Genomic DNA, 26,994 nt, shown 5'->3' with positions numbered 1-26,994 from the left:
TTTACCACTGAGCCACCAGGGAAGTCTCTGAAATAAGGCAAATACCAAACATTACAGTTCAAATCTTAATGTATTTTAACTCTTATTTTCTCTATTTTCCCTTCCCTTTTACTTTTCTTTCCAAGCCTAAACTTTAGCTTTATCTTCTGCAGAAAAAGAAACTGTCTCAATCACTATCACGCTTTTAGATTTCATCAACCAGGGACCTTGGATGTAAATGCCTATAGTGTAAGCCTCATGTTGCCAAGTTCCTTAGCATTTCTATTAATATAAAACCTTCCTTTTTCATAGCAATGACCTTATTCTTTCCATGTTACTTAGCTTCCTCCCTCTTCCTCACAAAACAACGCAATATAAAAATTGATTTACCATTGACCTTAAGCCATGTAAAGGTTTTCCTTCTGATGTTTTCTGTCAGAAACTCTAACAGGCAGTCTTAAAATTAGATTGTGTGCATACTGACATACAAGATTATATTCACCCCAGGCACTAAGGGACCCATTGGGCTGTAAAACTTAACAGCTCTGAGTGATGAAAAAGTGCAAAGATGATGGGGTATATTTGCTTCCTCTGCAGACCTGCATAGGGTTTTTATAGGTGCCCATTTCAGAAGAGTTGATCAAGGAGTTCAGATGAGAGTGCGTTTGTGTGAATGCAGAGATGTGGATCAGGAGGCTGCTATTTTAAGATGAGTAGTTCCTGCTCATCTTGGGAGAAAAATACAATGCCATCTGATAACTCCTGCAATTTACGCCTATCAGTAGTCATCTTTCATTAGCATAACTCAGCGTTCATGAGATGGAAAGTTCTCTTACCCTGACGTTTTGGTGGCAAGACATGGAAAATCTGAAAAACGGAGGATTCCATTCTGTGTCTGCCGGCCAATGTGGCAAGCTGTCAAGTCTTATGCTGCCATGGATCCAAGGCCTAAATGCAAAGAAAATGTACACATACGTGGGAGAACTGGTGTCAAAACTGCTTTCCTGCTGGGATAAATTCGTATTTGACCTTGGTGGTGGCAGGATGCCTTTCAACTGTCCTTGGAGTTTATCCTCAACCAAAGAGCACCTTTCCGCTTTACTTTTGAAAAGAATGCTTCTACAGTTAAGTGTCTTCTAAGGTCTTTAAAACAAAATATTAAAATGATAAATGAGGGTTATCAAAAGAGGTGAATAAAATGACAGCAGGAAGTTATGGACCTATTTTTATCTGGGGTTCATTCCTCTTCTCTCTATAAATATTAATATATCCTGCTGTCTACAGCATGAAGATGACCACAGTCAGTTTTATCTGAAGCAACTTCTAGAATTTATGCATATCTGGAAAGTGTCCAGGTAAGACATTTCATTTCTGTTCCAAGACTACTTTCTGACTGATTTCTCAAGCGCCAAATCATAATATTTTTCAGTTGATTGTAAAAACTATCCTTTCACTAATACTGTGGAAGCTATTGTGCTTTTAATAGATATCTCCCTTTGGCAAATTCTGTTAATAATTGTCTATTCTTCACAGCTATTCAGACGCGTTTGAAGAGCTGCTAACACCTTCCAGAACAATCTAACATTCATTTAAAAATCTCTTTACCACCGGTTATTACATTTTCGAGGATTTTTTTTTTCTCATTCATTTGGTAAATTTGATTGTGCATATGTCACTAAGCTCTTTGTATCACTGAATTTCCATACTTTGAAAGTCACCATCTCCTGCTTTAAATTCCTTTCTGGAACTCCTTGAAAATAATTGGTACATTATAAACAAAGGAGAGTGAATTCAAATTGGAAAACTCAAGTGACAGCAAATGAGCATATCCTAATTGAGTCTGATATCTCAACGTATGCATGTATTATTTGAAAGAATAGACATATCAAAAAGCTAACCTGAGAGAAAGTATCAGTGCTACAGGGTGAGTTTATCAGGAATTAAAGTTGCTCTGAGCTAAATGAGCAAAAAATGGAGTGTGGGAGGTATGTGTCATAAATTCTCTAAAGCACAGCCTGATATAAAAGTGAGTTAAAATTGTTTTAGTGACTATTAATAATAGCTATTACTTCCTGGAGTTCTAGTACATTTTGCATACATTATCTCATCTAATTCTCCCTTTAACTCCATAACAACACATACTACCTTACTTTGGAATCAAGGAAACTGAACTTCTGGAAGATTAAATAACTTATCTAGGGCCAATCACTCAGTTTGCTAGTTGGTTTAGTCGCTAAGTCATGTCCAACTCTTTGCGACCCCATGGACTGTAGCCTGCCAGGCTACCCTGTCCATGGGATTTAGTCGCTAAGTCATGTCCAACTCTTTGCGACCCCATGGACTGTAGCCTGCCAGGCTACCCTGTCCATGGGATTTTCCAGACAAGAATACTAGAGTGGGTTGCCATTTCCTTCTCCAGGGGATATTCCCAACCCAGGGATCGAACCCAGGTCTCCTGCATTGTAGGCAGATGCTTTACCGTCTGAGCCACCAGGGAAGTCCTTTTGCTAGTAGAAATAGTGAAATCAATGCTGTCTGCAATTTGCAAAGGCTACATTCTTTCATTAAAATATCACGTCTTTCTCTTTCCTGCCTGTATTCAGCCTCATACCATAAAATCATAGAATGGGTAAAACTAAGGAGGATTTTTGATATCACTTAATTTAAATTATTATTGTATTACTAATTACATGCTTCAGATAGGTCCGCATTAAATGGTGTATTAAATCAAAGGTTGTGTTTCAAAATAAATTTATAAGACAATAACTACCACATCAACAAATGCAGAGAGAAACATCAAATTGGACAAATCCTTCAAAAAGTCTGGAATCCCTGGGAGTCAGAGATTTGTTCTGAACTGTTTGGTGGAGGGCTGTGACTTGTAGGTGGATGCTATCTGGGGCACAGAGAAAGAAAAGGAGCCTGTGACTCTTTGGAAAAGACCCTGTGCTGGGAAAGATTGAAGGCAGGAGAAGAAGGGGACGATAGAGGATGAGATGGTTGGATGGCATCGCCCAGTCGATGGACATGAGTTTGAGTAAGCGCCAGGAGTTGGTGATGGCAACTGCATGCTGGACTGGCGTGCTGCAGTCCATGGGGTCACAAAGAGTCAGACACAACTGAGTGACTAAGCTGAATGTGAGGTCCATAGGATTTATTCACTAACTTTTCATTGTCAGTAATTTTTAATTGAAGCATAGTTGACAGACAACATTTCTTCATTCCCTTTCCTCATTGCATTGTTCCTCTGATTGGGTGATTTCAAGAAATCTGTCTTTAAGTTTACGGAGTCTTCTGCTTGGTAGTTTATCAAATTCTTCAGCTCAGTCTTGTATTCTTTAGCGCAAACATTTCTATTTGATTCTTGTGTTTTCTTTTTGCTGAATTTCTCATTTTGTTTCTTGTATGGTTATACTAAATTCACTAAACTCTTTTCCTGTGTTCCCTTGTAGTTCTCTAAGCATCTTTAGAACAATTATTTTGAGTGCTTTAATCAGACAATTCTTGTATCTCCATTTCTTTGGGGTCAGTTGCTGGAAGTCTACTGTATTCTTTGGGTGGTGTCATATTTCCCTGATTTTTTGTGATCTTCTAGCCTTATACCCCTGGGTGGGGAAGATCCCCCAAAGAAAGGAATGGCAACTCACTTCAGTATTCTTGCCTGGAGAATCCCGAGGACAGAGTAACCTGGAAGGCTATATAGTCCACAGGGTCACAAAGTGTTGGCCATGACTGAGCAACGAACACTTTCACTGCACACAGCCTTGCATAGCTGTCTGTACACGGGAAGCAGCAGTCGCCTCTTCCAGACTGTATGAGCTGGCTTCAGCATGGAAAGACCTTCACCTACAGGCGAGGGTACCCCGAAATGCGCTGTGACCCTGGGTGTAGTGCTGCAAGGCACCGAGCACAGAATTGTGAGACAACTCCAGGAGGGGAGGAGAAACACAAAGCCTGCTCGGCTCAGGCCATGGGGTTCCACAGCATCCACCACCATGTGGTCCTTGGCAAGTGCTGTGGGGGGTCTGCAGTGCTGCAGGGGCTGTTGTGATCCTCAGTAGTGCCTGCAGCTAGGGACCAGGGCAGACAGCAGTCGCTGCTGGAGCTGGTCGTGCACACACACACACACACACACCCAGCTGTGAAGGCCAGCTGCAGGTCCCTGTGTAGCGACAAAGTTGGCTGCAGACACACAAAGAGTTGGGCAGGGGATTGAACAGGGCTAACTGATGCTATAAAATATATTGGTGTGTTTTTAACATTGTGAATTTGTGTTATGCAATTCATTATTTGATTCAATTCAGGAGTTTTTAGGACAAATAGGAAGGGAAAGTCAATAACGTTTGGGAAAATAATTTTGAGTAGTGAAGCCAGAAGAATCTCTGCTCACTCACATCTATTCCACCTAAGAAGAGATAAAGCTGAAGCATTAAGAGGAACTTAGGGAAAAAAACAAAAATACCAGGAAAACACAGAGGTTTGGGATCAAATACAACACCACCTTTGATAAATATGTCATTAATTCTGAAAGCAATTTTCTGCAAATTTTTGCATATTTAATATTGATGTATCTGTCATTATCTCCTTGTGAATCCCTTTGCAACTGACATTTTGAAATAAAAGTAGTTTCTTATAATGAACAGTCTTTGAGAGGTTTGGTTAAGTTGTCAAAAATTTCTCCTGAGTTCTAAAGTTTTTAAATATGCTTGTAGCCTATCAAGTTATACAGAGGTTTTAAGGGAGATATTCAAAATGATATTTAAAATTACATCAACAGAAATTCTTAAACCATATTTGCTATAGAATCATGGGCAAAGCAAGACTTGTGATAAATTTGCTAAATTTAATGTTTTCCCACTCAACTTTAAACAAAGTTCTTTTTTTCTTTTCAGACAGTGTCTCTCAACAGTAATCCAAAAATATGACTTCCACCTGAAATACTTATTGAAAACCCAGGTATTAACTTTTGTTACTTACTTAATTAATCTAATAAGCATTTATTATCTACTCTTTTTCTAAAACTTTGCACATTCCTGAATATACAAAGATTTATAAAGCAGAGGATCTACACTTCAATGGCTTTCATTCTATCATGGCAAAACAGACAAGTAACCAGAGGTGTGTAATAAAGCGTCATGTGTACTGTGAAAGACTTATGTGTATACAGGACACACAAAAGAGGGTGATCGATTTTACTTATTTGATCTGAGTGTTGAAAAATGAGTGTGTCAGCCAAGGGAGGGGTGTGGTGAAGGAAAGTCAGAGGTAGGGATAACTTAAAGCAAATAGCAACAGGAATAGAGCAGGTAGCAAGCAGCCTGGTTTGAGTCGGAAACTGTATGCTGTTGAAACTTTGGAATGGCCACAATTAAGGTTCAAGGTGAAAGCCTAAGAAAAGACCAGATGAAAGGGAGGAGCAGGAACCAAGTTATGTATGGTCTTAAGGACATTTTATGGACAACTTAATGATTTTATAATTTATCAGCTGATGACATAGAGCCATTATGCAGGGCAGCATGATGACAGATGGGTGACTATAGGACATTTCACTAACCCAAAGATGAGGAGGGCATGGGCAAAAGCTCTAATATGGGGATGGAAAGGAAGGGACTTCATAAAAGGTGAAAATGTGCAATTTACATGATTTGGTGAAAAACTGTGAACAAAAGAACACAGTGCCTAGACTATCTCCAGATTGCTGGTGGCTGACTGATCGCATGGAGACATTAATGAACTAAACAGTGAAGGTAGGAGAAGCGAGCTTGGCAGGGAAAATAATGGATTCAGTCTAATCTAATACCTATTAGGCATCCAAGTTGTAGTCACCATTAGGCAAATCATTTCTTACAGTGTGTTCTTCCAGGGAAGGATTGTTGTTTTTCAGTTGCCCAGTCATGTCTGATTCTTTACGATCCCATGGACTGCAGCACACCAGGCGTCTCTGTCCCACACATTCTCCTGAAGTTTGACCAAGTTCATGTCCATTGCATCAGTGATGTTATCCAGTCATCTCATCCTCTAGCACCCTCTTCTTCTGCCCTCAATCTTTCCCAGCATCAGGGACTTTTCCACTGAGTCAGCTGTTCACATCAGATGACCAAAATACTGGAATTTCAGCTTCAGCATCAGTCTTTCCAACTAGTATTCAGGGTTGATCTCCCTTAAGACTGACTGGTTTGATCTCCTTGCTGTCCAAGGGACTTTCAGGAGTTTTCACCAGCATCATAGCTCAAAGGCATCAATTCTTTGGTGTTCTGCCTTCTTTACAGTTCAGCTCTCACAGCCATACATGACCAGTGGGAAGACCGTAGCCTTGACTATACAGACTCTCGTCAGCAGAGTAATGTCTCTGCTTGTCAACACACTGCCTAGGTTTTCAAAGCTCTCCTGTCAAGAAGCAACTGTCTTCTGATTTCATGGCTGCAGTCACAATCCACTGTGATTTTAGAATCCAAGATGAGGAAATCTGTCACTGCTTCCATCTTTTCCCCCTCTATTTGTCATGAAGTAATGGAGCTGGATGCCACAATCTTAGTTTTTTTTTAAATATTTAGTTTTAAGCCGGCTCTTCATTCTCCTCCTTCACCCTCAAGAGGCTCTTTAGTACCACTTTCTGCCATTAGAGTGGTATCATCTGCATATCTGAGGTCATTGATGTTTCTCCTGCCTCTCTTGATTCCAACTTGTAACTCATTCAGTCCAGCATTTATCCTGATGTGCTCAGCATACATATTAGTCTTCCACAGATAAAATACTGTATGATTACAGAAAATGAGGTAAGAGAATGTTTTTAAAACAAGTGAAGATTTCTTTTTCCATTAAACAAATGACTCTTGATACCAAGCGTCCAGATCTTAAGCAATATTAAATTGCTATCCCCAATATTAAAAAAGAGTAAACAGTTCTGAAAATAATACATTACACTTCTTGATGTAGATATGAAACTCACACATTAATTCCATGTAAATAAATAAAGATACAGGGATGACAAATACACAACTCATCTTCCCTCCCAAAGTGTAATCCTCTCACTCTAATTCCACTTCTTTCTTGAGTCTAGCCTGAATCTGGAAGTTTAAAATGTGGAATGTGCAAACAATTCACAATTATTTATGTTGCTTTAAACCTCATAAAAGTGTCATAATTACTACTTCTTTGTGACTTCCATTCTTTCTACTGTAGAATTTGAAATATACCAGGTACCCAGGGCATATTAAGTCTCCATTCCCATATCCTTTATGGCTCTTGACTGTACACAGATATACTGTGGAAGTTATCATACCTTCCTTATGGATGAATTTTAACTACCTAAATGTCTCAGTACTGCTCATGTATAACAGATCCATGATAATTAATTTAATTGTCAAATGCAGCGGTTTGGTCATATCACTTATATATGAGGCCTCCAATACTTTCACTTTAAAAGAAATCATTTTTTGAAAAAAAGCAATTTTTCCAATACGACTGAAAAGTTGGCAAACCATCGAAGAAATACTGTCTTTATATTATCACAGGCAAATAGTTATTATCACCACATCTGAATTATTTCATAAATAGGCCACAGTGTCTGTAATTTTCCACATGAACTCTCTCTAAACCAATGAATTTTTTAAATGACATTTCTTCCTAAGAAGCATCAATAGCTAAATATCTAAGAAGTGAGAACAGACTGTGATATTATCAATTTACAATATTGCACTTTCTGTTTGTTTGACAAGTCCATTAAATAGCATTTCATCAACACTGAAAATAGTTAACAATTTGAAGAACAATGTTTTTACCTATCTCACACTTGAATTATTATATGATTTGGCAAAATAACGAACAAGCAGGTCGAATAAACTTGCCATGAATATTACTGAATAATATGGATAACTTAAATTTCCAAATATTTTGTTTCATCAGCAATGGCTATTAGCATATTTTACATTTGACACATTTCAGATTGGGCATCCCAACTTATGCTTGTTAAACAGCTAATTTTGTAAGTAATTTACATAGAGCTTTTCCTTTTGGCAATTTTCTCCCCCTCTTTTCTATTCTACTAATAATTAAGGAATGTTTTCTGTATTCATTCTATATTCAGAATTCATTGCTAACATTTAGGAGAAATTAAGAACAGAAGAAAGAGAAAGAATTTTTCCCGGAGGAGCTACTTAATGCTTACTTGCTACAAATTACTAAACTATTTACTTACTGGAATCAACAGAAATCAAAGTCAGAACCATGTTCTGAAGTTGCTAACAATCTAATTGGAAACAGCATTTTCACATAAAGAACACAGAGTGGTAGGTCTCTAGAATAAAGCAGTGTAAAGCCAGATTTCTATCTAGGTGGAAGAATCAGCTTCTGATTCAAAGTTGCTTTCTCCTAGTAGCCTCTAATGCATTGTCTCCAAAATTTTTATTTAAATGCCAAGTAGGACCTTTAGAGAAAGGTAGCAATCCCTATCACTGAGGACAAACTTACACTGGGATCTAGTAACTGATGAACTCATTGTAGACCAAATGGATCCGAACTGAAAAAAATCTATCCATGCTTCAAAATGTAGGTTGGCTTCATGAAACATCTGCTTGGTATAAAAAGTGCTAAAAGCCTCCAAACACTTTACCTTCAAGCGCATAACTCAGAGGCTGTACCAACTAGATAACCAGACAAAAAATAAAAAAGTCACCTTTATTGTTCGCGTGTGTCTGTGCTAAGTCCCTTCAGTCACACCGACTCTTTGCAACCCTATGGAATGTAGCCTGCCAGGCTCCTTGGTTCACGGGATTCTCCAGGCAAGAATCCTGGAGTAGACTGCTGTGTCCTCCTCCATAGCATTTTCCTGACCCAGGAATCAAAGCCGGAAGTCTCCCGAGGCTCCTACACTGCAGGCAGATTTTTTGCCACGGAGCCAACAGGGAAGCCCCTCTCTATTGTTCAGGTGTAACTAACTCAATGAAGAAGGCAGGATAATTCTTTTCTCACACCTTCCTCAAGACCAAAATCTAACAGTATTTAGCCTCTAAACAGAGATCAAAAATTCCATTTATAAAGAGAAAGAAAGTGGGCACACAGGGATCTGATAATATATATTTAACATTTTTAGGACAATAGCTTTCTTAGTAATAAGTAGACTGACTGTTGGATTTTCAGAAGTTCCAATTTCAAACATAATTTAACCAGAGTGGCAGTAAAGACAGAGTCTCGGAGCAGAGATTCCAAATGTATGTGTAAACATTCTGCCACGGGGTAAGCTTTAACTCAGCAATCCTTGAGTTTATATTACTCACTAGTAGAGTGAAGATGGTAAAATAATATTGTTAAAAATTAGCAAAGCAGTAGATGTAATGTGCTTAATATTATATAGTGGCTGGAAGATTAAAAATCTTCAAGAAAAGATAAGTACAAGTATGATTTTATTGCTATTAGAGTTAGTATTTTTAACACTGTCACTAAAATAGAGGATTGTATAGAAACCAGAAGAAAAATGTCACAAAACTGATTTGCATCCAAAAATAATCATAATAAAATAGAGTAAAATGAATAAGTAACATGGACCAGCTGAAAGGTCACAAAAGGAGAAGTCAAGGAGACGAAGGAGATAAGTCAGGTTTAAAAGGAAGTAAAACACCTTTGCAGAACTGCAACCTATCTTAGCAGAAATAAAGGGCAGATTGAAACTACTAAAAGTCAAACCTATGTATATAAAACTGCCAGACGGGAATAAGAAGAAACAATGAAAGATCTTCAGTAAGGAAGATAATTACTACCCAACATAATTTGTATCCTAAGTGGGCTTCCCTGGTGGCTCAGATGGTAAAGAATCTGCCTGCTAATGCAAGAGACCTGGGTTCGATCTCTGGGTCAGGAAGGTCCTCTGAAGAAGAGAATGACTTCCCACGCCAGTTTTTCTTGCCTGGAAAATTGCATGGACAGAGGAACCTGGTGGGCTACAGTCCATAGGGTTGCAAAGAGTCAGAAATGACCGAGCGACTTTCAATTTCAAGTGAGATACAAAGAGTTTCATCGGAATAATGACATATTGTGACAACTTAAGATGTGCAGTAAGTTATATAATACATGAAGAGCACACACACACAAATTAAAGAACGGAATAGGCAATCTTATTACATAATAAGTTTGGTACAAAATATTGCCAGTATCCTAAGATCTGGCTATATGCCACTTTATACCTCTTTTCTTCTCCATAAGAGGTATTCTTTGAAGAAAAGCCACTTTGTAGCTTTTCTTTGCAATACCACCACAGAAGTATGCATCCATTAGCAACTTGCACCTCAGATATTTCAGATTTGGTTTCATCCCACCACAATAAAGAATATATGGCACTAAAGTGAATCATACGATTTTTTTTTGTTTTTCAGTATGTATAAAAGTTTTGCTTACACTGTAGTCTAATACGTGTGTAATAACATTATGTCTTAAAGAAAACAATGCATGTACCTTAATTAAAAAATAATTTCTTGCTTCAGTTCAGTTCAGTCGCTCAAAAATGTCCGACTCTTTGTGACCCCATGAACCACAGCATGACAGACCTCCCTGTCCATCACCAACACCCGGAGTAGACCCAAACCCATCTCCATTGAGTCGGTGATGCCCTCCAACCATTCTCATCCTCTGTCGTCCCCTTTTCCTCCTACCCTCAATCTTTACCAGCATCAGAGTCTTTTCAAATGAGTCAGCTCTTTGCATCAAGTGGCCAAAGTATTGGAGTTTCAGCTTCAACATCAATCCTTATGATGTACACCCAGGACTGATCTCCTTTAGGATGGACTGGTTGGATCTCCTTGCAGTCCAAGGGACTCTCAAGAGTCTTCTCCAACACCACAGTTCAAAAGCATCAATTCTTCAGTGCTCAGCTTTCTTGATAGTCCAACTCTCACATCCATACATGACCACTGGAAAAACCGTAGCCTTGACTAGAGGACATTTGTTGACAAAGTAATGTCTCTGCTTTTTCATATGCTATCTAGGTTGGTCATAACTTTCCTTCCAAGGAGTAAGCGTCTTTCAATTTCATGGCTGCAATCACCATCTGCAGTGATTTTGGAGCGCAGAAAAATAAAGTCAGCCACTGTTTCCACTCTTTCCCCATCTATTTGCCATGAAGTGATGGGACCAGATGCCATGATCTTAGTTTTCTGAATGTTGAGCTTTAGGCCAACTTTTTCACTCTCCTCTTTCATTTTTATCTGGAGGCTCTTTAGTTCTTCTTCACTTTCTGCCATAAGGGTGGTGTCATCTGCATATCTGAGGTTATTGATATTTCTCCCAGCAATCTTGATTCTAGCTTGTGCTTCTTCCAGTCCAGCATTTCTCCTGATGTACTCTGCATATAAGTTAAATAAGCTTGGTGACAATATAACAGTCTTGATGTACTCTTTTCCCTATTAGGAACCAGTCTGTTGTTCCATGCCCAGCCCTAACTGTTGCTTCCTGACCTGCATATAGGTTTCTCAAGAGGCAGGTCAGGTGGTCTGGTATTCCCATCTCTTTCAGAATTTTTCACAGTTTATTGTGATCCACACAGTCAAAGGCTTTGGCATAGTCAATAAAGCACAAGTAGATGTTTTTCTGGAACTCTCCTGCTTTTTCAATGATCCAGCAGATGTTGGCAATTTGATCTCTGGTTCCTCTGCCTTTTCTAAATCCAGCTTGAACATCTGAAATTTCACGGTTCATGTATTGCTGAAGCCTGGCTTGGAGAATTTTAAGCATTACTTTACTAGCGTGTGAGATGAGTGTAATTGTGCAGTAGTTTGAGCATTCTTTGACATTGTCTTTCTTTGGGATTGGAATGAAAACTGAACTTTTCCAGTCCTGCTGAGTTTTCCACATTTGCTGGCATATTGAGTGTAGCACTTTCACAGCATCATCTTTTAGGATTTGAAATAGCTCAATTGGAATTCCATCACCTCCACTAGCTTTCTTTGTAGTGATGCTTCCTATGGCCCACTTGACTTCACATTCTAAGATGTCTGGCTCCAGGTGAGTGATCACACCACTGTGGTTATCTGGGACATGAAGATCTTTTTTGTACAGATCTTCTGTGTATCCTTGCCATCTCTTCTTAATCTCTTCTGCTTTTGTTAGGTCCATACCTTTTCTTTCCTTTATTGAGCCCATCTTTGCATGAAATGTTCCCTTGGTATCTCTAATTATCTTGAAGAGATCTCTAGTCTTTCCCATTTTATTGTTTTCCTCTATTTCTTTGCATTGATCGCTGAGGAAGGTACTCCTTGCTATTCTTTGGAACTCTGCATTCAAATGGGTGTGTGTGTCTTTCCTTTTCTCCTTTGCTTTTCGCTTCCCTTCTTTAGAAATATCAACCCAAGCACTTGAGCCTTCAGTGAATTGTAATCTTTTTTGCTGATGGAGGATACTGCCTTGATGTTGATGTCTATTGAAGATTGGAGTGCTGCAGGAATTTCTTAAGAAAATGATGAAGTCTGCCACATTGGTTGACTCTTCCTTTCATGAATGATTTCTCTGGGGCATGCAATGCTGTTTGATAGTACTTTACTGATAGTAGAACTCCTTTCAAAATTGGAAGTCAGTCCTCTCAAACACTGCCACTGCCTTATCAACTAAGTTTTTTTTTTTTAATATTCTAAATCCTTGGTTGTGATTTCAAAAGTCTTCCCAGTGTCCTCACTAGAAGTAGTTTCCATTTTGAGAAACAACTTTCTTGGCTCATCCGGAAGACTCAGCTCCTCATCCTTTAGGTTTTATCATGAGATTGCAGCAATTCAGTGCCATCTTCAGGCTTCACTGTATCTATGTGTGTATGTGTGCTCACTCACTCAGTCAAGTCCGATTCTTTGCAGCCCCAGGGATGTAGTCTGCCAGGCTGCCCTGTCCATGGATTCTCCAGGCAAGAACGCTAGAGTGGGTTGCCATTTCCTCCTGCAGGGGGTCTTCGTAACCCACAGATCAGACTCATGTCTCCAAAATTGGCAGGCAGATTCTTTACCAATAGTGCCACCTGGGAAGCCCCTCACTGTACCTATAAATATGGGTGTATGATTTTCTCATTTATTCTTTTCAATTTTTGAAAAATCTTTGCACTACTATAGACACAGTGAGGGACTTCTCAGATGGAACTAATGGTAGAGAATCCACCTGCCGACTGGTGATGGAAGTTAAGTCCGATGCTGTAGAGAACAATGTTGAATAGGAACCTGGAATGTTAGGTCCATAAATCAAAGTAAATTGGAAATGGTCAAACAGGAGATGGCGAGAGTAAACACCAACATTTTATGAATCAGTGAACTAAAATGGGCTGGAATAAGGGAATTTAACTCAGATGACCATTATATCTAATACTGTGGGCAAGAATTCCTTAGAAGAAATGGAGTAGCCATCATAGTCAACAAAAGAATCCAAAATACAATCTCAAAAATGACAGAATGATTTCTGTTCCATCCCAAGGCAAATCATTCAATATCACAGTAATTCAGGTCTATGCCTCAACCTCAAAGAAGCTGAAGTTGAATGGTTCTATAACAACCTACAAGATCTTCTAGAATTAACACCCAAAAAAACATGTGTACTTCATCATAGGAGACTGGAAAGCCAAAGTAGGAAGTCAAGAGATACCTGGAGTAAAGATAAGTTTGGCCTTGGATTACAAAATGAAGCAGGGCAAAGGCTAACAGAATTTTGCCAAAAGAACACACTGGTCATAGCAAAAACCCTCTTCTAACAACACAAGAGAAGACTCTACACATGGACATCACCAGTCAATACCAAAATCAGATTGATATATCCTTTGCAGCCAAAGATGGAGAAGGTCTACACAGTCAGCAAAAACAAGACCAGGAGCCACAAGACTGTGGCTCAGGTCATGAACTCCTTACTGCAAAATTCAGATCTAAATTGAAGAAAGTAGGGAAAACCACTAGACCATTTCAGGTATAACCTAAGTCAAATCCCTTATGATTGTACAGAGAAAGTGACAAGTAGATTCAAGGGATTAGATCTGATAGAGAGGGTGCCTGATGAACTATGGACAGAGTTTTGTAATATGTACAAGAGGCAGTGATCAACAATATCCCCAAGAAAAAGAAATGCAAAAAAGGATAAATGGTTGTCTGAGGAGGCCTTGCAAATAGTTGTGAAAAAAAGAGAAGCTAAAGGCAAAGGATAAAAGGAAGATATACTCAGCTGAATGCAGAGTTCCAAAGAACAGCAAGGAGAGAGAAAAAAGCCTTCTTCAGTGATCAATACAAAGAAATAGAGGAAAACAATAAAATGGGAAAGACTAGAGAGCTCTTCAAGAAAATTAGAAATACTAATGGAACATTACATGCAATAGTGGGCATAATAAAGAACAGAAATGGTATGGACTTAAAAGAAGCAAAAGACATTAAGACGAGGTGGCAAGAATACACAGAAGAACTATACAAAAAAGATCTTCATGACCCAGATAACCATGATGGTATGATCACTCACCTAGAGCCAGACATCCTGGAATGCAAAGTCAAGTGGCCCTTAGGAAGCATCACTACAAACAAAGCTAGTGGAGGTTATGGAATTCCAATTGAGCTATTTCAAATCCTAAAAGATGATGCTGTAAAAGTGTGCACTCAATATGTCAGCAAATTTGGAAAACTCAGCAGTGGTCAAAGAACTGGAGCAAGTCAGTTTTCATTCCAATCCCAAAGAAAGGTAATGCCAAGAATGTTCAAACTACTGCACAGTTGCACTCATCTCACATGGTAGCAAAGTAATGCTCAAAATTCTCCAAGCTAGGCTTCAATAGTATGTGAACCAAGAATTCCCAATGTTCAAGCTGGATTTAGAAAAGGCACAGGGACCAGAGATCAAATTGCCAACATCTGTCAGTCATCAAAAAGCAAGAGAGTTCCAGAGAAAGACCTACTTCTATTTTATTAACTATGACTAAGCCTTTGACTATGTGGATCACAACAAACTGTGAAAAATTCTTAAAGACATGGGAATACCAGACCACCTTACTTGCCTTCTGAAAAATCTGTATGTAGGGCAAAAAGAAACAGGACCAGATAGAACAGACTTGTTCCAAATTGGAAAAGGAGTACGTCAAGGCTGTATATTGACACTCTGTTCATTTAACTTATATGCAGAATACATCATGAGAAACACTGCACAAGCTGGAATCAAGATTGTCGGGAGAAATATCAATAACCTCAGAAATGCAGAGGACACCAGCCTAAAAGAGCCTCTTGATGAAAGTGAAAGAGGAGAGTGAAAAAGCTGGCTTAAAACTCAACATTCAAAAAACTAAGATCATTGCATCCAGTCTCATCACTTCAAGGCAAACAGATGGGGAAACAATGGAAATAGTGAGAGACTTTATTTTCTTGGGCTCCAAAATCACTGCAGATGGTGACTGCAGCCATGAAATTAAAAGATGCTTGCTCCTTGGAAGAAAAGCTACGACCAACCTAGACAGCATATTAAAAAGCAGAGACATTACTTTGCCAACAGTGGTCCATCTATTGAAAGCTGTGGTTTTTCCAGTAGTCATGTATGGACGTAAGAGTTGGACTATAAAGAAATCTGAGTGCCGAAGAATTGATGCTTCTGAACTTTAGTGTCAGAGAAGACTCTTGAGAATCTCTTGGACTGAAAGGTTATCAAACCAGTCAATCCTAAAGGAAATTTCCTGAATATTCAATGGAAGGACTGATGCTGAAGATGAAGCTCCAATGTTTGGCCACGTGAGGTGAAGAACTGACTCACTGGAAAAGATTCTAATGCTGGGAAAGATTGAAGGCAGGAGGAGAAGGAGATGACAGAGGATGAGATGGTTGGATGGCATCACTGACTCGATGGATTGCTTTGAGCAAGTTGCGGGAGTTGGAGATGGACAGGGAAGCCTGGCATGCTGCATTTCCTGGGGTCGCAAAAACCCCAGACAGGACTGAGTGACTGAACTGAACTGTAATGACTTAGAACTCTTTCTATATACTTCTGACTTCAATTGGCAAATGTTTTGTTAAGGCTATCTGCATCTGTGTCTATGAGAGACATCAGTCTGTGCTTTTCTTCTAATATTGTGGTTTGATTTTAACATTGAAATAATGCTAGCTTTATAAAATAAGTTAAGAAATGTTCCCTCTGGCTGACTCTGCATTCTGAAATAATTTGTGTAGATTTGGTTTTCTTTCTCTCTTAGATGTTTGATAAAATTTACCAACGAAACCATCTGTTTATAGAATTTTCCTTATGGGAAGGATTTATGATAAATTCAGTTTCTTCTAATTCAATAACATAGAATCATTCAAAGTTTAAAGTCATAAATTTCCCTCTAACTTTTAGTGGCATGCTATGAATTTTGATATGTTGGCCATCATCTCTTTAAATATGTCTCTCCCCCATTTTTATCTTTCCAGAACTCCAAATGTATAAATGCCTCTGACAGGTTTGGATGGTGTGTACTGGTTTTTCTTCCCACTCATTTTCCTCTTTGTGTTTTGGTAGGATGGTTTCTCTTGATCTATCTACAATTTCACTGATACTTTACTTCACTATGTTCAAACTGATGCTCAGATTGATATTCAATCAATTGAAAGAATTCTTCATCTCTAGTATCAAGTATATTCTTATATTTCTATGATTTCCACTTGCCTCTTTTACATAGTTTTCACTTCTCTGCTGAAATCCCCATCTGTTCATGCCTGTCGTCTACATTTTCCACTATGTCCTGTCCCATGCTAATCATAGTTACTTAAAAGTCTTCGTCTGATTGTTCTAACATCTGGGTCATTTATTAGTTTGGTTTTGTTAGTTGTCTCATCTACTGACAATGGATTGTTATGTCTTGGTTTTTTGGTATAGATCCCAATATTGTATTGAGTCCTAAACATCCCATATAGAACAATAGTAGAGACTGAGGTTAATTGTATTCATACCTGGATATGAGCAATGCTCTTATGTTATGCTATTTGTATGTAGAGTTGGTAAATCTAGTCTGGATTTGAGCTTTGTGTTTCGTTCTTCCTATCATTATAGTCAGGGCACTTTAGACTTCAAATTCCCCTAATGGTTCGTTATCATCACCTATACTTAGATACAGCACCTGCAGTACTAGAATCTTTTTCTCTGTTCCTCAGCTTTCAACAGCCCATTTGCCAGGTCACAGAGACGATCTCTCTCAACACTACTGTCTCTCTCCTAGTGTACTCTGCTATTGTTTATTATTCAAAATAGACTCATTTTTGTATTAAAGCAAAGGGAATTTTGAGGTAACGATCAACAACAGCCTTAGGCTGTGTTTTTGAATCTCAGGATTGGAACTGTCTGAGCATTTCTGCCTTAAAATTGGAACTTTCTGGCAGCCAAACTGTACCTTATATCTGCACTTAATCTTGTACAGGAGACAGTTTCTGTCCTTCCTCTTAGTGGTTCCTGACTTCAGACTGGTACCCATGTGAGATCCTGGACTCCATACAGGGTCCCCAGTCTTTTCCCCAGGAACAACGGGTTTTTGTTTCAACCATTCTCTCACCAGCAAAGGATCTTAACCCATGTCCCACTTATCCCTGTGAGGCAGGCTGTTTGCTTTTTCTCCCTTCCTCCAAAGCGAGAGATTTTTGCCTGGGCTCAGGATCACAGAGGATATCTGTCTTCTCTCGTATTATCATTTTTCTAGTATCATAAACCAGTAGCTTAGAGCTTCTGCTTCTTATCAGAGGAAGATCTACAGAAATAGGATTTCCCCTAGAAGGCCAATGAATGGACCTTCAGTTTCCTGCACCGTCTTCATTATTTCCCCTGAATAATTGGTAGGTGTCCAAGACGAGCTTACAAATGACTGTTAACTCTCCTTGTGTCTTGAACTCCCAGATATTTCAGACTGACATGCTTGCTTACATCTAGCCTTTAAGAATCTGCGGAAATTTTGGCTGATTTATTCTTACCCTCGTATATAGTGGTCATCTCATTCTCCTGTGCTCTGCCAAAGGCCAAAGACATTTTTGTGCTCCATCCGCCCTTGTCAGGGCCTGCCACTCTTTGGAATTTAGTCTATTTAGTCACCTTTTGACCTCAAATCTCTAATGCAGTCAGGAAAAATTATTTCTTTGTATATTGTCTGCCTTTTTCTATTTCTACAGTGGGTCCACAGCTCTACATTTTAAGCTGAAATGAAACGCCAAAGACAATTTTTAATCTTTAAGGAGCAATTTATAATAGCACTAACCGCTGAACCTGGAATAAAAAAAAATTCTAAATTCTCAATTTCTCTCCTGAATTTGATAATAAATAGAAATTAATTAAGATTTATTTTAAAAATCCTGGAAAACAGCAAGCTGTTTAAACACATTATTGCTTTGGTCTCCCTCATAGCTAAATTAAGGGAATGGGGTCGGGGACATGAAACTTATGCTCTTAGTTTAGTTTTGTTTTCAAAAGAGATGGGGAGGAAAGTTTATCACCAATCTTCTGCAGTGTTCAAAATACATTACAAATATGCTTAACCTCTAAAGTATTAGACTGGTGCTCCTTCAGAGTCTACATCAATTATTTCTAAGGTTAGAATATAGCACATAAAATAACATCACAGCAGTATTGTTAGTTTTCACTAATCCATAGAGTTAGAAAGACTTTACAGTAGTCTACTTCAAACTCCTATTTAATGCAAAAATTTCCTCTAAACATCCTGATTGCCTGCACACCTGTAACGTGGAAGAAGTCTCTACACACAAGGCAGCCTACTCAATTTTGGGAAAAAATAATTCTTCTGAAATATCAAGCCAAAATGAATTTCTCACACTGAGCCAAAATGAAATTCCCTAAATGTGCAATCGTTTGTTCTAATTTATCATTCCAGAACTTACTGTAAATCTAATCCCCTTTTTACTTGAAAGGTCATTGTATACTTGAAAGTGATTGTTTTTCCGTTTTCTTTTTTCCAAACTGGAACTTTCTAATACCTTCTATTATATTTCCTTGGTGCCCATTAAGCTGCAGTCTTATGGCTCATGTCTCAAAACTCTGTGTGCTCCAGCTGTGACCCTTACTTCCTCCTTCATCATCTAAATATTAAATGTTCTGAAATGTTATATACCCAGGTTTCCATTTTTATTTCCTCTATTTATATTTTCCTTCTGGACAATCAAATCCAATTTCTTTGTCGGGTATCACCTCTATGAAAATAACACTCAAATCTAAGCTTTGTTATCTCTTGAAATCAGGGACAAATTCTTTTATTTTATGTCTGTAGAATACTTCGTGATGGATCACCCAAAGCCTTTATGGTTTGGGGTCAGAAAAGTTTTGCATTTGCTTCTGCCTGAGTCCAAAATAGTAACAACACTGGCATTATTTTCAGCATATATTCCTGCTAAGGGTAGTGCAAATTAATACCCCCTAGCTACACATAACAGTTCCTCAGGTAATCATTTTCCTTACCCAATGCCCAGGTTGACAGAGAATTCCTCCAATGTTCTCCTGGTCAGTAGGCACTGTTTTTTCCGCATTTTTGCAGGTGACAATCCAGTGTCAGGGATCTCAGTCCCAGGTCTGTCCCTTCTCCTACCTCAACAAATAGGTTTAGGTCTAAAATTTCAGCACTTGTCCCATTCTAAGCAGTAAACACCAGTATCTAAGTCCACTGACGTTTTCCCAGGCTACTGACATATCCATGTTGAAGCTAATGCTCAGCCTTTAAATTCCCTCATTAAATTTCTGTCATCCACAGATTTGTCCTATCTTCATTTTGGGCTAAATTTTGGATTTGCATTTTTTCTTATGGTTCAGCCTATGTTTATATGTGTACACTCTGTGTGTGTGTGTAAAGTGTCCATGCTTACTCAGCCCTACAGCTGCAGCTAGAACTCTGCTGCATTTCCCAACATCCAGAGGCTGAGTCTATTTGATTTTTCCATTGGCAACTCAAGCTCTGTGTATCAAAAATATACACATATCACAATTCCACCAAAACTTCATATTTTGCCATAACTCATGGCACTCTGTCTTGGTTTTCCAAATATGAAATTTTGAAAACATCTTCAATCCAATATCCCTGTTGCACTCAATCTAGTTAGTCACCAAGTTAATTCTACAATGGCAACATTTCACTTAACATATTCTAGTAATTGTGGTGACTCAAAAATGAAATATTTATCTTTTTGAATTTTTATGCAGATCAAATGAGATAAATAGATCAGACAAGAGGCACTACAAGACTACAGTAACAGATGAAATAAATTATTTATTGAGTGACCCAGTCAACCCAACATTTGCACTTTAGTAATATTTCATGAATTTCAACAAATTCACATGTATCTCATAACTACCAAGAATGTACAAATGAAAAGCAAATTCATTCACTCAGAACCTGATACACATCTCTCTCATAGTTTTAATATTTCTTAATTTTTATCTTATTAGTTACCTGGGCATGAACAGTGTCTGATTTCTCTTATAAACCAAAAAATCTGTTTGAATGGATAAAAATGAACTAATTAAAAATGAATTAACTAAAATTTAGCCTACATTCTTTGCCAAGGACTTTTCCTATTTTACCTTATTTAACCTTAATAATAAGTGTGTGTTGTGTGTTAGTTACTCAGCCATGTCTGACTCTTTGCGACTCCATGGACTGTAGCCCATCAGGCTTCTTTGTCCATGGGATTCTCCAGGCAAGAATACTGGAGTGGGTTGCCATTTCCTTCTCCAAATAATAATAATTAATTACTATTTAATAATCATAATAGGTAATTACTATTGTTTCAATTCTACAGATAAGGGAATTCAGATCCACAGAAGTTAAATAATTTTGATAATGGCCATATGTAGAATAGGACAGAATCAGGATTTTATCACATGTAACCCTATTACAGAGCTGGAAATAGAATTTATTATTTCTTTCAGAAGAGTATATTCATATCATATTAATAGTTAGATTGCTCTCTTTGGGAGAAATTTGATGTGTTAAGTCCAGTGTCAAATGTGATACTCAACACTAACATCAGTTCAGATTATATACATTTGCTGAGCTCCAACTTTCTGGTTCTGGAGAGTACATATCTTCCAATTTAATAATAAAGTAGCTCTTCTGGCAGCCACATCACAATGTGGACTCATTTATTTCACACATAAATAAAATAACTGAGCTTTTTCCACATGCATTAGTAATAAATTTTTCTTCCCATGTTATAACTGAGTAGTTATATTTTCTTAATCTGTGAAGACTTAAGATCCAAGAACCCAATTAAGTTCATTTTTTGTTTGTTTGTTTGTTTTGTTTTGTTTTGTTTTTAGCTCACTAATCAAGTCTGTTGACAATTTTGGAGTCCTGATTGTCTCTTTCATTGTATTAATTAGCCATTCTTTCTAGGTTTTTGTCAACAGTTTTCAATGTTTATAAAATCATTATAAAAAGTACTGGAGATATATTAAAAAGCTTTGTTCTTCCACAAAAGACACAAAATTATATTCTTAATATAATACCCACATTTTTGTCTTTATATTGATAATATTTTGATAAGAAAATGATCTAGAATAAGTAGAGTTAAAATCTTTTGTATTATGAATTCATATCTTTGTGTGAAAAAAAATTTTTCTGTCTCTCTTGAAATAAACTCCATTGAAATTCTCTATTGGAATGACTGTGATTCTAGACTTGATAGAGCTAATGTGTTTTGAAAAGCCAGCTTTATTAGCCATATAGATAAAATACATTAAAATATTATAGAGTTCAAAATGATTAGCAAAGGATTAAAGAAAAAAAGAGATTTCTCAACAATTACTGATAAAAAATAAAAAAGAATAAGGTCAAAATAGGGCAGTTTTTTTTTAAATGAAAGCTAAGTTTAAGAACATGTGAAACCTTAGAAATTAAAAAAAAATAAATAAAAGTTCTTAGAACTGTGACACAAAATCTGTGTATAACTATCTTAAGCAGAGACAGTAATTTTGATTTTAAGAATAGTTGGTCATTTCTGTGGACTGTACTTGTCATCAGTGATTTTATTTTTGAAACACCATAAGCTTAAAATACAGTATAATCAAATGATTACCTAACACCCCCAGTACCAAATTTCATTGTCCCACGTTTGTTCTGAATCCTGATTTTTAGTAATTCTGCCCTTGTGTACAGTGCTTACAAAAATAAATGTATTCTGCACTCTACACAGATCTGCTATAACTTGTCTGGTTTTCTAAGTATTTTGCAGGAACCAGAGACTTTCAGTCTATCTCTCTGTCTCTGTCTCTTCTCTCGCCATTTTATATCAGATAATGTTAGAGTTGCTATATATAAACTAGGACTGATAGTCTTAGTTTTCAGCATTCACTCAGTGCAAATCATGCTTAGATCACAGGGTAACCAGTCTTGAGAATCTTTTGCATGGAAACAGTCATTTTTTATTCCGTTTCCTCTTCCTAGGTAGAGAGGTAGTTTAAATATACATTAGTGTCCTCTTTATTTCAATAAACTAAAAGGTATCAATCTTTTCATCTACAGCAAAATGTGGATAATGTTATCGAAGAAGTAAAAAATATATGCAGTGTTCTGGGATGTGTGGAGACCAAACAAATTACAGATGCTGTAAATGAACTAAATCTTATTCTTCAGAGAAAAGCAAAGGTAAATACCCTCATTTATTACACAATTATTTTAAACTTGAGTTCAATAATTAATTAAGGAGAGTGAAAGACTTTTGACTAACTGGTACATACATATGTGTGTGTGTGTGTGCATGTGTTGCTGTTCATATATATTTCAATCATTTGGGGGTAATGAAAACCTAATTCTATTATACCAAAATGATTTAATTAAAAGGAAATTTCTTATACCTTCAAAGTGTAACTACAATATAACCTTCAAATGAGACTGAAATCTACCCTACAATCCTACCTAGATGAATGTGCTTATATAATAATATTCACAGGCAAGTGTTTGTGTAGACTATTAATGGCTCTCATGCACACCAGTGTATGCAGAGGCAGACACCCATGCTTGCTTGGACAAGCATTTATGCAGGAAAGAAGAGATCAGTTTTTGTAATTTTTTTTGTTGAATTTTCAAGGCACACCGCTTTGATGATCTCACATTCTATAATGATTTCCTGGTTTTTCCATTTATAAAAATGAGCACTATATGATCTTTTTTTAATCTCAGAAATCTGATGTAGATTATATGTGATTATTGCCTAAGAAAAAGATTAGGACATCTGGTTACAATGAATTGTTCAGTCTTGTTACTAGGTTATCAAGTGATAAAGTCAAAAAGATATGATACTGCTGATGATAATAACTAATACTTGATAGTGACTTGCAATAGTATCTTCACTTATATATTACTTCATTTCATTTAATTTTTATTTTATTTCAATTAATCCTCACAGCAATACTTTGAAGCTGGTATTTTACTGTTTATTTTAGTATTAAAATCTGATGCTTAGAGTGCTGTGTATAGAGAATTAATAAGCAGCAAAATAGAAATGTGAGCTCAGGCCTCTAAACACACTTCAGTACCCATGAAACTTCATAAAAGAGAGTAACTGCGTGCATTCCTTATCTGTATGGATAGGAAGAGCATAGATTCTATTACCTTGAATGCCCCAGTCTTGAAATTTCAAAGACTAATTTACAAAGTTGACAATTATACTAATATATATAAATTGTCATACTTATTGTTTCAAATAGGTGACTTGGTAAAAAGCAGTAATTTCTTAGTGTTGGACTTCCTATGTCTTTTTTTCCCCTCAAGTTCAATTGCTTTACAATGTTGTGATAGTTTGTGCTATACAAGGAAGTGAATCAGCTATGTGTATGCATGTTCATTGAATCAGCTATATGTATATATATGTCTCCTCCCTCCTGAGTCTCCCTCCTACTCTCCCATCTCACCCTTTTAAGTCATCACAGAGCACCAAGCTGAGCTCCCTATGGTATGCAGCAGCTTCTCACTAGCTATTTACACATGGTAGTGTATATATGTCAATGCTACTCTCTCAGTTCATCTCCTCCTCTCCTTCACAATCACCCACCCCTGCCCCAATCCATAAGTCCATTCTCTACATTTATGTCTCTATTCCTGCCCTGCAAATAGGTTCATCGGTACCATTTTTCTTGATTCCATGTGCTTAGTTGCTCAGTCATGTCCGACTCTGCGACCCCATGGACTGTAGCCCAACAGCCTGCTCTGTCTGTGGCAATTCTCCAGGCAGGAATACTAGAGTGGATTCCCATGCCTTCCTCCAGGGGATCCTCCCAACTCAGGGATGGAATCTAGGCCTCCCACATTGCAGGAAGATTCTTTACCATCTGAGCCACCAGGGAAGCCCAAGAATACTGGAGTGGGTAGTCAATCCCTTCTCCAGGGGATCTTCCCAACCCAGGAATTGAACTGGGGTCTCCTGAATTGCAGGTATATTCTTTACCAGCTGAGCTACCAGGGAAGTCTGCTAGATTTCATACATACGTGTTAATATACAGTATTTGTTTTTGTCCCTGTGTCTTATTATAAATAATTACAATTGTGTTTTGCAATCATATGTAATAAATCCAGAATTGTAAATACCCTTATTTGCATTACATGAACAGTGACTGTGATGACTGAGGAGCAAAGTTGTCATACCAACAAAAGATTTTACAACAGCTGAAGTTAACCTAAGATAACACATGAGAGTTAACTTGCAACAAGTTATTCATTTCTCTTGGATTACCACGTTTTGGAGATAATATGCATACCTAGAGCTGGTAACAAAATACAAAAAGCATAGGGTCACGCAGAGATGATTTGAATTTGAGATTTGCCACTTTCCAGGTGAATATACTTTGGAAAACTAATTAATTTCTCTAAGTTTCAATTTTCCTCATCTCTAAAACAGAAAAAGAAAACAGAATTTGCAGGGTTCTTGTATCAGAAATAACATTAACAAATGGACCAGATGATAGTGTATTTTCAGTGGCTCAGCGGTAAAGAATCTGTCTGCAATGGAGACCGCCTACAATGCAGGAGATGAAGGTTCAATCCTTGGGTTGGGAGGATCCCTGGAGAAAGAAATGGCAAACCAGTCCAGCATTCTTTTCTAGGAAAACTGATGGACTGAGGAGTGTGGAGGGCTACAGTCCATGAGGTCACAAACAGACACAATCTAGCAAGTGAACCACTACCAGCCATTATTATTAGTGGAAGTAGTAGAGACGATGCTGTAGTAGTTTTTTATAATCTTCCTCATGAGGCCACGATGAAGAGTTTAATTCACCCAAGTACCACTAAGTACTCTCTTATCTCTGGAACATTGGTTATAGCCAACCTCATGGCAAATGCTAGAGTAGGAAACCAGATACATGAATGTGGACACATGTTTTCCCATTTGTTAAGACCACTTGGCTGTTCTTCAGTTTTTTTTTTTGTTTTGTTTTTGTTTTTGTTTTTTTTTTTTTGTTTTTGTTTTTGTTTTTTTTTTGTTCTTCAGTTTTTATGTCCTGCTCTCAGGAAATCAGTAGAAACAAACAAATGATCAAAGAAGGAGGAAAATCTAATTTTAGGATGAAGCACTTCAAATGCTGTTAAAGTAGCACTTTAACCAAAAAAAAAAGAAAAGAAAAAACTTTCTTTAAACATTCATTTTCTGAAACTCCCTAGACAAAAAAAAAAAATGACAGTTTTCTCAAAAATATCAAACTTTCAACATATCTGAAGCAAAAGAATCCTTCAAGGAGAAACAAAGTATTTCCTAGGAAAATATGGACAATTACAATAATTGAGAGAAGCCCATATCATATTTCACATTTCTTCTATACTTACGAGCACTAAATTGTATGTGACTATTCATGCATAGAAATGAAGAAAAGAATTGACATTTACCAGTTTTATTTCATATATGTCAAGAATCAAAATAAATAGTTGAATATTCCCAAGTAAACAGATTCTGCTTGAATACCTTTTGAAATTAACTTATTCAACATCATTCAGATATTTTGTCCATCCCTTTTCTCAATGTATCTTAACTATAAGACCACCTATATAAGAAAATCAGCACAAGTAGTAAGTATATTTTACATTATTTCTGTAATAACCAACTAATAATTTGGCTAATAATGTCAAAGTAATTCAATCTATCCACCCACCATAAACCTAAAATTAAAGAAACACTGAGAAATATGTCTTCTGCCAACAAACTCAAATTTCAAAGCTGTCCTTTTTTTTGGCTGCATTTTTAGGTCAACTAGCAAAACACTATTTCCTGCCATACCAGGAAGTAATTATTTACTAAATGTAAGTTTTGGCAAAATGAAGAATTATATCATGAATGCAGTTGTACTCCATCTATACTTCATGCTCCCACCTAGCACTGGAAACAATTTTCCATTCTTTAGAATTATATTCCAGAAGCTCACATAATATATTTCCATTAAATACGCATTAAACAAACTGCAAATAGAAAATACAGTCTTACACACTGTGCTGTAGGTGGGTGTCATGGTGATTTTAAAATACAAGTTTACATTTCTGAATAAACTGAATTCTAGTTAAGTCATGGTAACGTGTTTAACAATCTCACCCACAAAGCTGGAGTAAAGATCTCATGTGTTCAGCTTAGTAGTTGAATCTATGCTCAGATGACCTATTTTACCTAAGAGAAATGCTTCTGAGAAGGTTCGTGTGAATGATACTCTTCAATGAAAAGTTATATAAATGTTTAATTACATTCTAAACGTGACAGAAGACTTTTCTCTCTAAAAGGAATACTCTAGCAAGTTCCTTGTTACAGGAAAACTATTATTCCCTAGTTTGTTTGCTTGAGAAATCAAGCTTTTCATTAATTGAATTTCCTTCAAAGCAAACTTGTCAAAGCAAAATTTCAAAAAAAATTTAGTGTCAATTAAAATGGATCTTGTTAGAAAACTGAATTTGCTTTTGGACTCAAATGTAACTTTTAGTGAATCTGTGAATCACCTATCTTATATAGTTTTCATGATAATGAAGTTATAGCCAGTAAATTCTAAACCACTAAAGTAACCCCAGATGTACAATAAACATAAACAAACAAGCAAATAAAAATCACC

The 26,994-nt window shown here is 37.1% G+C and overlaps 1 protein-coding gene across 3 annotated transcripts in view; it reads left to right on the top strand.

Annotated features, from left to right (window-relative positions):
• The window catches only part of PIK3C2G (phosphatidylinositol-4-phosphate 3-kinase catalytic subunit type 2 gamma), a 427,919-nt gene that overhangs the window by 66,517 nt on the left and 334,408 nt on the right, over window positions 1-26,994 (top strand). For all 3 annotated transcript variants that reach the window (XM_065940721.1, XM_065940712.1, XM_065940703.1), the window contains 3 exons: window positions 1,264-1,334; window positions 4,872-4,935; window positions 22,439-22,561. In XM_065940721.1, coding sequence (XP_065796793.1) covers window positions 1,264-1,334; window positions 4,872-4,935; window positions 22,439-22,561 — 258 coding nt within the window. The remainder of the gene's footprint in view (window positions 1-1,263; window positions 1,335-4,871; window positions 4,936-22,438; window positions 22,562-26,994) is intronic.

Source organism: Muntiacus reevesi, chromosome 1 (assembly GCF_963930625.1).
Source record: "Muntiacus reevesi chromosome 1, mMunRee1.1, whole genome shotgun sequence".
Classification (NCBI taxonomy): Eukaryota; Metazoa; Chordata; class Mammalia; order Artiodactyla; family Cervidae; genus Muntiacus; species Muntiacus reevesi.
The sequence above is the reverse complement of the archived record's forward strand: the minus strand, read 5'-3'. Positions and strand labels throughout refer to the sequence as shown.